This window comes from Panicum virgatum, chromosome 2N (genome assembly GCF_016808335.1).
Source record: "Panicum virgatum strain AP13 chromosome 2N, P.virgatum_v5, whole genome shotgun sequence".
NCBI classification, from domain to species: domain Eukaryota; kingdom Viridiplantae; phylum Streptophyta; class Magnoliopsida; order Poales; family Poaceae; genus Panicum; species Panicum virgatum.
In genome coordinates, this window is record NC_053146.1 from 29,396,893 (window position 1) to 29,409,601 (window position 12,709).

Genomic DNA, 12,709 nt, shown 5'->3' on the forward strand with positions numbered 1-12,709 from the left:
CATTTCATATATAAAATGGTGTTATAAACTAAAGGAAACATAAGTTCACTTAACAGCATGATTTATTCTGAATATCATGGTTTATTTCTAATATCTTGATGCCGAAACAACATGAGTTATTTCAAACATATTATAGAATCATCTGTAAAAAGCATGTTCCAATTAAAAGTTAATTATATCTTTTAAATCACGTGGGCGCATGTGCGTCTGTGCTAGTGTCCAAAATCCAAATACATTTTTTAGTCGCATGATCTAATTGCTTTTTTTTTTAGCAAAACATAATCCAATTGCTGACTCTGCAACACGTTGTTTCAATAAAAAACCACGGCCCATGGGCTGCAGAAGGAAAACAAAACTAGGAGGGTGTGGGTCCCACGCGTCATAGGCCCCCAATCGCCTCGCCTCGCCGAGGAGGGATTGGAGTCCAACCCCAACACGGCGACGACGCGACGACAAAGAGACAAGGAAATCGCCTCCTCCTCCCTCTTCCTACTCTCTCGCTCTCCAATCCCCCCACAAATTCCCCTCCCCCCTCTCGCTTCCGGCCTCCCGTCGCGAGAGCAAGCATCGACCAGGTACTAATTCCTCCCCCGCCCTAGCAATTTCCTCAGATTCATTCTTCCCGCTCCCCCGATCGCGAGCTCTCCCCGACGCGGAGTCGTGGATTTTGACCCATATTTCGCGGACCTCGGCGCCCCGGGTGAGCCGGGGTTCGGGGAGATCCACGGATTCGCGGCGTCTCGCGGGGGGTTAGACGGCCGCGTAGATTCATCGCCCCCCACCGCTTGCTCTTTTGGTGAGTGGGAGATTAGGGTTTGTTTTGCTCGGGCCGCGCCGGCGCCCCGGATACTCTAGTTACCTACCTGCTCCCGAGATTGGATTGGTGCTTTCCGACGTGATTTTATTGTTTTCCGTTGCTTACTCGAGCGTTCGTGATTTTGTTGCAGGTGCTGAAACCCGCGCGCCTTTGATGGATGATGACTGTTCCGATGGATAGTGCTACCCCCGCCCCGACGTCCTCCCGGGACCTTGCGGAGCGCCTCTTCAACAAGGTCTCGAGCCTGTTATTATTTTTTTGTTTCCTTCCAATGTTACTTACACCTAATACGGCTTCTTGCCGCAGCGGGTTTTTGATCTAGTAGTGTCCTCTATGTCCCGGCCTTTTCTGTGATTTGTGGATGGCTTTTACTGCTTGTTAGCTTATCTGTCATGTTCTGTAGATGCTCTATTAGATTCTACTTTGGAAGATATAATTGTGTTTAAGTGGCTTTGCATGTATTCTGGTTTCTCCAAACATTGCAAAGAGATCCAATTGATATCAGTCCATGCAGAGCATTACTATACAATTTGACATTGCAATGTTAATTGTGCAGAATAACGAACTCGAAGATCAGCTCCGCAAGTCTGTGCAGTCCAAAGTCCCATCAGATCCCAACATATGGCTTCAGATGCGTGACAATTTTGAGAAGATAATTCTTATAGATCATGACTTCTGTGAACAGAATGAGTTAGAGTATCTCCTCTGGCAGCTGCACTACAAAAGAATTGAGGACTTCAGGAGGAGCATTAGTGCTGTAAACTCAGCTGCATCTCAGAGTGGGAAGAGCAATGCCAACCCAGATCGATTGAAGAGAATTAAATCAGCCTTCAAAAGCTTCCTTTCAGAAGCAACTGGCTTCTATCATGACTTGATGTTAAAGATCAAGTCCAACTGTGGCCTTCCACTTGGTTACTTTCCAGAGGGCTTTGAGAATGCTAGCAACTCTGAGAGAGATGACAAGAAAACAGCTCAGTTGAAGAAAGGTTTGATTTCATGCCATCGCTGCCTAATATATTTAGGAGATCTTGCTCGTTACAAGAGCTTGCATGGTGATGGTGACTCTGCTAGTCGTGAATATGCTGCCGCTTCTAGTTACTACAAGGAGGCAGCTTCGATCTATCCTTCCAGTGGAAACCCTCATCATCAGGTTTGATCACATTGCTATATTTGCTCGATTGATTATTTTAATCGCTACTCATTTTTTTAATGATGGCCGCGGTCCTTTTTTTTTCAGCTTGCTATACTAGCTTCTTACTCAGGCAATGAGGTGGTAGCTGTTTATAGGTACTTCCGAAGCTTAGCTGCAGATACTCCTTTTACCACTGCACGGGACAACTTGATTATTCTCTTCGAGAAGGTATTGGTGCTATCTCTTTATTAACTCAGATCTGTAGTTAGTTCTTATCATGCTTTCTCATTTGGTTTGATACCTTTACCAGAACTTTTGTTTGCCAATCTCTGTATTCTTCGCATGATAATGTCTGAATGATGGTTAAAAACCATGGTTGGATTTCTGTTTAGCATTATTTAATTATTGCTGTGGCAACTAGATAGGCGTGCAGCTTTGCTGCGCAGGGTCCGTATTTCGTGTTGTTGGATTGTAGTTGATAAAGTTTTTTTTTCCGAAAGATATAGACTTTAGTTCATGCATAGAGTAGTAATTATTGTATGTGTAGGTGTCATGGTCTCCAGCCTGTTGTTGTACTTGGTATATATTTTGGACTCTATTGTTGTGATGTTACTATTTGAGTAGGATATTATTTTTCATATGGAACTATTTTTTTGGTTATATTTAGTGTTTTTGGTTATCATTTATATTAAAAGTTTGTTGTGTAGCAAAGCTTTAGGTTTTGAAATTTTGAGCAATTTTTTGTATTCAAAACTTATTGACGTAAAGATGTTTCGGTGTCCGAATCTTAGGTAGAATGGATCTTACATAAACATTTATGCCAATGAATTGTAAAAGCGCTTTGAATTTGAAATTGTACTATATAATAAAGCTGTACATTTTGAAATTCTGAGCATCTTTTGTATTGAACACTTTTAATTTGAAAGATGTTTTGGTGTCCATATGTAGGTACGATGGATCGCAGGCAAGCATTTGTGCAAACAAATTGTGTTTAAAATTTTAAAATTTGCTCTATTATTTTTGAACGACGTTTGATTTCAATGCTTTTTGGTGTTCAAATTGTACGTATAATGTTGCTTGTATAGAAGTAAACGGATGGAACGGGTTGTAGTTTGATTTAATTAAATCTGAGGGTTTTTTCTAAAAAAATTCCTAAGAGAAAACTAGAATGGTGGATTGATTTTATGAAAATCTAAGGTTTTCTTTGCAAATTTCCCTGAACCTGGAAGGTTGGACTGCGGGTTGAGTTTGAGAAAAGTTGTGTTTTTTTTTTGCAAAATTACCTGAGGGAGGTCAGATTACGGGTTGATTTATCTAGAGTTCGAGGTTTTTTTTTTTTTTGCAAAATGACTAGGACTCACGATCTGGGCGGACGGCCAATCTGATGGCTGGGAATGGCTGGCGACGTGGCCACGCTGGCCGGCCAGCTTTTGGTGCATGAAATCGTATTGAAGAGATGACCATTGGCACTTTTTACAATTGTATATAATACAGATATCATGTAATGTCACTTGTTTTGCATGTTCAGGCGTGGCAATTTCTCTGTCCCTGTGAAACCATGTATAGCTGTCGAGCTCAGAATGTTTTATTATGCAAAGCTGTCATGTTTAGAATGTTACAATTCATCTTGAGAATTTTTTTTGCTTAATAACTCTAGTCGTACAAGATTGCCATTTTTATATGTTCTCCAGTGGCTGAAACTGAGGAATTCGCATTGTATATGCTAAAAGAATTAAGTGGAATTAGCTTTTCAGGCATCTATAGACTATAGTTATGGTTTCTCATATGTAAGTCTTAGCATTTTGGTTGATGTCGGTAATCAAGGTATCACTCCTTGTGGCTCAAGGTAGATGCATAAATACTGTGTATCAAATTAAGTGTAGAATTTTATGCATTTTCTCTACTAGATGAACTGATGAACATAGGTAGTCAACAGATAATGTTAGGATATATTTTCCAATTGCATGTATTCCATAGTCTTGCACACTAGTTGCATTTCAACCTCCTAATATGTTGTCATAAAGAATGTTAGCGTTTTGCTGGTTCATATAACATCTGTTCATCAGAACAAGTTAATTGTTAACCTTGATTGCAGTTTATTATTGTTTGTTCAGATCATTCTTGCTATCTCCTAGATTCTCCTATCATATTAACATCATTCTCTTGAGTAATAAGCAATACAAATAAACAACATACTTTTGGACCAGACATAATAGGTCTAATTTTATCGAAAGTATAGCAACAGGACATGGAATGATTGAGTGGGTTAAGGTTTCCTTGTATTAAAAGAACAGAAAATGTTTTCATCAGGAAGTCGACATATATTTCCAGATTTGCACTACAAAATAGAAATTCATGATGGTAGAACTTCCTATGCAGAATTGTCAAAGATATGGACAGCTGTCAGATAACAATAAAGTTCCCATTGCTAAGGCATTACCCCCACGGTCATCTGGGAGGGGCCGAGGACGGGGAGAAGTAAGGTTTCAACCAAAAGATGTTAATGCAGAAACAGCTGCAAGACAGCGGGAGTGCAATATTCCAGATACATTGAAGACCTTCTATATACGATTTGTTAGGCTCAATGGGATTCTTTTCACGAGGACCAGGTATGTTCGAGTCGCTTACATGATTGAACTTGTTATTTTCAACCCTCTTGCCGTTGGTGTCAAGCGTATTAATAATTCTTCTTTGTTTTCTCCCTTTTCACAGTTTGGAAACATTTGGGGAGCTGTTTTCTTCAGTTAGCAATGATTTGCAGATTCTTCTTTCATCTGGTCTTGAGGAGGAGCTTAATTTCGGTTCTGATGCTGCAGAAAATGCATTAGCTGTTGTTAGACTCACTGCTATCCTTATATTCACAGTGCATAATGTAAAGAAAGAACCCGATAGCCAGTCATATGCTGAAATTGTGCAACGCAGAGTACTGCTTCAAAGTGCGTTTACAGCAGCTTTTGAGTTTGTTGGACGAATTCTCAGAAGGTGTTCAGAGCTTCATGATGTTGCATCAAGTTTCTATCTGCCAGCCATTCTGGTCTACATCGAATGGCTGGCATCCCATCCAGAGTTGGCTGTTGATACAGAGATGGAGAAAAAACATGCAAATGCTAGATCTTTCTTCTGGAACCAGTGCATTGCATTTATGAATAAGCTGGTCCTCACAAACCTTGCAGCCATTGATGGTGATGACGATGAGGCTTGCTTTTCTAATATGAGCATGTATGAGGAAGGTGAAACTGGCAACAGGCTTGCCCTTTGGGAAGATCTTGAATTAAGAGGTTTTTTGCCATTAGTTCCTGCACATGTCATTTTGGATTTCTCTAGCAAACACACATTTGGAAATGTTGGAAGCACCAAGGAGAAGAAGGCACGGGTTCAACGGATTTTTGCCGCAGGGAAGTCACTGCTAAACTTTGTTCAGGTTGATCAGTTGAGGATATATTTTGATCCATCTTCGAAGAAGTTTGTCATGGCCAAGAAACCTCCTGTTCCCAAAGTTAGTGCCCCTCTACATGAGTCTGCTGATGCGCTCAAAACAAATGCCATTGAAATGGAGCATGAAGCGGCTAGAAGAATTGATTCAGTTTCTGGTAATATGGGTGCACTTCAGTCGAAAGTACAGTTGTGTCCGGAAGGAGACGATGATGAAGAAATTGTTTTCAAGCCTACAGCTTCCGAGAAGTTTCCAAAAGCTCCTTCTGAGCTGTCAGTTAATGGATACACCCATCCTGTACCAATGTCTGCGGCTGGTTGGCTAGCCAATGCTAGTTTAGTTTCTATTCAGAGCACTACATCAATGTCTGCTGCTGTTAATTATAACAGCACTGCATCTGTATCAGCTGCTGGTAATTATAACATTAACCAGTCGCTTCCCATATCTTCGATCAGCTGGGCTGTCAATGGTGAGCAACAGGTGATTCCTAACATTGATCCAAGATTTGAACTCCTGCAGCCTGTTGAGGTGTCTGCTTCCAGCTGGATAAGCAATGGTGCACAGCATGTAGGTCGTCAGAACACAGTTTCAACTTTTCCAGATGTTGTCTCTGACCCACGGGTATCTGCATCAATGCTTCCATGTTTCAGTAGCCCTGATTATTCGAAGTTGCTCAGTGACAAAGAAATGTTCTTAATGAATGGATTGAAGAATGTGAACATAACTGGAAATGGTTATCTGGAGCAGAGATTGCAGGCTGGATTAAGTGGTTTACAGTCCATGGGGTATTCACCTCAGATTCCTGTTGAATGTGGTGGTAACGTTACAAATTTAATACATAATCAGGTAAAAATTACTGGAGAGACTATCTCCTCTACACTTGATTCAGTTGTACCTTCAATGGCACCATCAGGTGGTGTACCACTGAAATTCACTGAAGCACCACTAGCTGCTTCAAAGAACTCTGTTAGTCGTCCATCAAAGCCTGTTGGACCACCTCCAGGATTTAATCATGTTACCCCTAAGCGTCAAGATGATTCTGTTTCAGTTGAAAAATTGCAGAGCCCACAGGTTGATGATTACAGCTGGTTGGATGGCTATCAGCCATCAGTGGATCATGTCGACAATTTAAGAGCTGTTTATCCTGGTGTGAGTGCTAGCAGCACTGCATTCACCACTCCATTTCCCTTTCCTGGGAAACAGCAGATCTCTGGGGTACACCCACAAGGGCCGATTGAGAGGACATGGCAAGATTTCCACCTTTTTGAGCCTGCAAAACAGAATATGTTCCAAAATTACCAGCAAAAAAATCAGCAAAGTGGTCAAATGGCTGAACAGCCAACAAATTCTATCTGGTCAAACAATTACCATGTGTGACTCAGTACTTGTACCAGAGTGATTGCTGGTAAATTAGCCATTATACACGAGTTTTTATTATCTCAGTATTTGTTATGGCATGTTGTCTTTATCATTTCACTTTGTGCATTCTATTTTTGTGGACCATATTTTGGTCCTTATCTCTGAGGATGTTCTGTTCTTATTAATATTTGTTTTGTTTCATTTATTATGTAGGAGTTGCTGGGGATCGTTGGATTAAGTGGCACAGCTTGACCCCCTATTGAGTTCGGCCCATACCTGCAGCCCTCTCATAGTGTTAAATTTCTTTTGAGAATGGTATTCTTTGAAGCATGGCAATGGCTGCTGTTAGGTTTGGTACGTTTGATGCCTCAGTTCTATGCAGGTTATTTGGATGCGCATGCTTGCAATTTGTCTTCCTTTCTGTTTGTTCTTTTGAGATGTATTTAATGGGAGGTGGCTTATATCATAAAAGTTCTTGAACTTTGAAGTATACTTCCTCAGTTGTTTTTCATTGGTTGATCGCTATTAGATTCAACTGTAATATGTGCCAGATTTTTCAATCAATTTTATTTTAGTGCCAAAAGGAGTAATCATTACGTTGCTGTTATCAACAGTTCTTGTGGCATCTTATGCTGGAGAATTGTAGCCATTATAGGGATTTGTTCAGGAACTTGGTAATATTTATAAATTATATTGTTTAATCTTCCAATAGTTTATCTAAGTATGTGGTATGAGGAGAGGGGTTAAGAAAGAGACTGCATTTACTTATGAAATTAGATCATAATTTGATAAGGTATACAGGAGGAAATAAGATGATAGTGATTCTAAAACGACTTGTATCTATTTAGTAATACACTGTAGGGCTAAAGGACTTCCTGCAATTGGATGGAATACTGTACTGAGTTTTTTTCCTAAAACAGTCATTTTTCTGAGTACAAGGCTTTACCTACGGCTTCTGCATTCAATATTGTAACCTGCAAATTCGATCAGTGTGTTTTTTATTGTTCTGTCTCTTGGATAATTATTGTTTTGCAAATCTCTTTTATAGATCACCATTCGTCAAGAGCTACTCCAAATAAGGTCTGGGATGTTTGCATGTTGTGCTTATACATTGTTTGGTTGGTTTGCAATTTACAGGGAGTGCCACTGTCTTCTGGGCCCAAGAGGGAGTGGAGGATGATTGATCAATCAGATGGGGATGAGTTGTATGAGGTCTTAAATGTTCAGACACAAAGGTTTGTTGAAACAAATTCAAAATCCAGTGATTATAGGCACTCTGCACGGACCATATGCTTCATTTCTCATTGGACAAGTTAGCTACCACAAGAATGGCACAAGTGGATGGTTGATGCAGTGACTGAAAAAAGGCCATCAATTGTGGATGTCAGTTGCTGGTGCCGCTATGTGATCTATCTACGAATAAAAGTTTTCGAGGAACAACAAGCATGTGGCTTAGTTGTTTCTTAAGTATTCTTAAGTATGACTGCTGTTTCTTGTTATCGTGCTCCGTTCCATTTGGAAACAATGTATCGGTCGGCGATTTGCTAGTTGATGCAAAGTCGCAATTAAATGTTTGGAACAGTTTATCATGGTATTGTGTGACCTACAATTCCCTGAACTGTATGGACCAACCCTCAGTATTGCATAAATGTCTCTGGTTTGAGACTGTATCTTAAATGATTTCTATTGATCTTTGTCAATGTGTCATTTTGGAGAACGAGCACCTGAACTGTGGTTATTGCTTGCCAGATTGAATTGGTCAGGATCATAAGAATTGCCAGATTGAAATGTGATTTATGCCTCTAATACCATGTGGAGCAGTCATTACGTTTCAAACATATTCTACACCCGGTTTCATATATAGATGAAACTCCTATCTTGCATTAGAACTTCTATCGTTATGTTTGCTTGACTTGTCAGCCAACCAGCCAGCAGTATTGTTCTCTCATACTAAATCAGCACCAGTTACTAGTCAGTCAACAGTATTGTTTTTTCATAACAAATCAGCACCAGCTATCAGCCACAGCTAATCGAACACAGCGTATACCATATAATCAAATTTGCTCATGTGGCATACTAAATGTGAATGGACCCCACATTGTGACTGACTTCAGTAGTCGACAAGCTGCACGTAAAATTGAGCTTCGAGCTTTATATAACCTTGCTGAGTTCCTCACTTGCTCGAGCTTCAAATGGCACTGTCAAAACTAACACTGTTATAGCGGAGAGCAATAGGTACAGAGAAAACTAGCCAAGATTCATAAGGCCTAACCTTCATTTCCATTCTTAGGACCCTCCACTTGACTCCTTTTTCTTGGATTTGCCCAATCACTTCCTTTGGCCTCATTCGAGCTAGAAACTCGTACTGTGCATGCAACCTAGCCCTTCTAAACTCCTCCATATCAAGCTCCAGCTATCCTTGTGAACATGCACGGGAAGAAGGGCGGTGGGTAGATAACGTGGCCGTCAACTTGGGCGGGAAGAAGGGTGGTGCTGGCAGAGAGCTCTGCCTTGGCCTTCCTCGACTTGAGTGCGAAGGGAGTATTGGTCGGAGAAGATTAGGAATGCGAGGGAGCGGTGGCGTGGCTACAGGAAGATTGAGGCGAGGGTGGAGATGCGTCGAGTGTGGATGTGAATCTGCAGTGGAGCGTGGGGAGCAGTTCCACTCGACGTGAAATTGTCGATTCTTCCCGATTTGTGGGAGGAGGTGGTGCCGTTTCGCCTCTTTGGCAATGCTTCGGAGAGAATCTGGCGCGGAGCGATGGGAGGGCTGCCAAAGAGGGCCCAAATCCCTGCTTATAGTGGAGCCAAAAAGGAAAACTACTCCCTTGCATAACAAATAAGTAATGTTTTTTAAATTAACAAATTCAAACTTTAGCAAGTTTACTTTTTATGTACCTACTGAAAAGTATATCTTTGCAATGCTTTATAAATATTTTGTAATAAAAGCATTAGATAAAACAGGATTTGGATGCCAATGCTCAGAGGTCACAGAATGAGTTATGACGAACGGCTGCAGGATGAATTGTTGGGTTTGGTTAAATCCATTTTAGTATTTTTACCAATGCCTAATCTGCAAATGGGGGACACTCACTTTAGGCTCTACTGGCTTTTGAGATGTGTAAAAATCAAATGGTTCCAAATGTCAGAAGCTGGAAAACATATAGCAGGATGCTTGTCGCTTTTGGGATTCAATTAAGCACCGAGTTTGATGACTTCACCTGCCATGTGCGAAGGGTTATAATCTGGCGCGCGCATCCACCTTTTTAGAATTTATGAGTCAGTGTGGGGCATGGCAAGGTGTCAAGTACGGAGTTGGAAGAAAGAAGTGGAAGAGTTATGATCCATAGTGGCTCCCAGTGAGATGAAATTGTTCGGAAAACACATGATTGCCTGCCTACGGGATTTTAGTTCAAACGCAGACATATTCCTGTTCATTAGCCTTATTGTTTGTGTGGGAGGGAACAAATCATAGAGCATTGTTTCATACTATCATTACTTGTTAGTTTACAACTGTAGTTTGGGAACATATAAAAGCCCATATTAAATCAAAGCTAGAAGAGAAAAGTCGTGTGAGTATGCACCAATGATTGTTTGACCTACTAGTTAGGTCAGTCTCAACTCAATGGGTTTTATGGAGAGTTCCATAGCATTAAATATCATCAATTTTGCTGACATGACAAAAGAGAGAGAATGATGGAGTTTCATGAGATGTGAGGAGAGTTTCATCACCATGAAACATATCTGGCACAGTTACCTAGTTCTCAGTCTAAATAACTGTGTCATGAAACTATGCACTGAGACTGGCCTTAGGTGTTCAGTGATCCACGTTCCACCCATTGATTTGGTTTGCGTTAATGTCGATGTGCCTAACTTCTCATCGAGCTAGATTGCAGGCATGATATCACTCTTTTATAGGGGTTACCTTGCCCGAGATGGCTAAAGCTCTTGTGCAGTCTAGTGTAGTTGTGGCTCATGAGAAAATGTAACATCCCGTATTTTTACGGAATGTTATAAGTTCCAGAAATGCGAGTTTTTTTAAAAAAAAATCGCATGCATATTATAATAGCTAGATACAATCTAAGGTCGGACTCATTGTCTACCCCAAAAGTCCTAGCAAATTAAAAAACAATTAAACATAAGGATTATAATTGCTAGTGTGCCACATTTGGAGTTATTAGGATATTATGAATTTCACCATGTTTCCAATTTATTTGAATGATCTTTGTTTGAAATTGTTTGGGAATTAATTTGAACCAAGCCATTCAAATTAATTCCAAGAGCCATCTAAACCCTGGCTAATATTGGGCCTAAACCCCAAACCAGACTGGCCCAACTTCCCTCTTTCGGACTGCTAATCTTTTCCCCCACCGGCCTGCTCAAGTTCGCCTCCCTTTTTGCCCCGATTTCGCCGCTCCGGCCCAACCCAGCGCACTGGCCCGCAAAGCGGCCCACACCCCCGCGCCAGCCTTTCGCCCCCTGCCAGGCCGCAAAGCAGGCGCTTTTTTCATTTTTATATTTTAAAAAACAAAATTTCAAAAATATATGCCAAATACTGAAATTTTCAAAAATGGGTGCTTGTCGCCCCCCTAATGGGCGACAGGGTGCCTGTCGCCCATCCAGTGGGCGACATGACCTAAATGTAAAAAAAATTACATTTAGGTCCTGGCACCCAGGGCGCATTAAATAGTGAATTGTAAAATCGATATAAAATCATAGAAAAATAAAAAAAATACAAACTCAACTATTCTGGATTCTATGAAACAAGATCTACAACTTTTGTTACATAAAGTTTTACATTTGATCAATGTATCTTGCTCTATTTTAAATACTAGTTTAATGCACTTTTATTTAAATCTCAAGATCTATCCTTTGGATGCATGTCATCTTTGGCCAGAGTGTTGAATATGGTGAGCATAGGCTTGTACAAAATTGATAGGCCCAGAAAACATTTCTAGAATAAGTTTTTAAATTAGATCTTGCAATATGTCTAGTTTAAATGAGTTATTTATCCATGCTGCTATACTGAGTATTAGAAACCATAACTTTTACAGTACCATTATTTTATTTCCTAAGAGCTATTAAAAATGTTTGGTAAATTTTATATAAGCACAACTAGACCAAATGAATTATTTCAGATTTTTCTAGGTACAAGAACTATTTTTCTTGATTTAGATACATTGATCAAATGAAAAACTTTATATAACAAGAGTTGTAGATATTATTTCATAGAATCCATAACAGTTGAGTTTGTATTTTTCTGATTTTTCTACGATTTTATATCTATTTTACAAATTCACTGTTTTAATGCATCCTGGGCGCCAGGACCTAAATTTAATTTTTTTTACATTTAGGTCATGTCGTCTGTCGCCCATTAGGAGGGCGACAGACACCTATTTTTGAAAATTTCCCTATTCGACATATATTTTTGAAATTTTGTTTTTTTTAAATATAAAAATGAAAAAAGGCGCAAAGCAGGCAGAACCGCACGTGCCCCGCCATTCCGGCCTACCTTGCCCTGCTTGCCGGCCTGCTCGCGCACGGCCCGAGTGCGGCCCGGGTATCACCGGCCTGCACTGCTCGACCGGGCGCCCGCCTTGAGCCACTGACGCCGCAGCCCCACACATTAGGTGCCCCTGTGCACCTTTCTCCTTCCCCGCCACAACGCCGCTCTCCCGCTCGCCTCTGCTTCGCCGCCTGCGCTCTCGCTCGCCTTTTTTGCTTTTTGCCTGCACCGCATCGCGCCTCGCCCGCTCCGCGTCACGGCTCTCTGCCCTCGCTGCAGCCCTGTCGGCCACCAACGCGAAGCACCGCCTTGGCCGCTGCGCAACCCGGCCCGGACGTCGAGCCGCGACCGCGCCCAAAGCCTCCGAGCCCCGCCTATATAAGTTCGCTCGGCCGCCGCAACCCTAGGGCCCTTACGGTTTCCACCCTTGCCGCCGCCACCTCCAATTTGAGAGAGGGTGAG

The 12,709-nt window shown here is 41.2% G+C and overlaps 1 protein-coding gene across 5 annotated transcripts; it reads left to right on the forward strand.

Annotated features, from left to right (window-relative positions):
- Positions 1-404: 404 nt before the first annotated feature.
- On the forward strand, positions 405-8,458 carry LOC120660185 (protein SMG7-like). 5 transcript variants are annotated; one of them, XM_039938592.1, is made up of 8 exons: positions 405-575; positions 948-1,052; positions 1,374-1,967; positions 2,055-2,177; positions 4,329-4,558; positions 4,662-6,787; positions 6,955-7,123; positions 7,879-8,458. In XM_039938592.1, exons 2-6 carry the CDS (start codon positions 975-977, stop codon positions 6,757-6,759), a joined length of 3,123 nt encoding a protein of 1,040 aa, XP_039794526.1. In that variant the 5' UTR covers positions 405-575; positions 948-974; the 3' UTR covers positions 6,760-6,787; positions 6,955-7,123; positions 7,879-8,458. The 5 variants fall into 5 exon arrangements, with proteins under 5 accessions (XP_039794526.1, XP_039794524.1, XP_039794528.1 ...); XM_039938590.1 differs by having other exon boundaries at positions 6,955-7,095; XM_039938594.1 differs by having other exon boundaries at positions 4,662-6,228.
- The last annotated feature ends 4,251 nt before the right edge of the window (positions 8,459-12,709 follow it).

Bases quoted from the DNA above. Each gene is read 5' to 3' on its own strand.
- LOC120660185 (XM_039938592.1), top strand. From the start codon at position 975: ATGATGACTGTTCCGATGGATAGTGCTACCCCCGCCCCGACGTCCTCC. The intron at 1,968-2,054 runs GTTTGATCACAT...TTTTTTTTTCAG, and splicing joins GTGGAAACCCTCATCATCAG to CTTGCTATACTAGCTTCTTA. The intron at 4,559-4,661 runs GTATGTTCGAGT...CCCTTTTCACAG, and splicing joins ATTCTTTTCACGAGGACCAG to TTTGGAAACATTTGGGGAGC.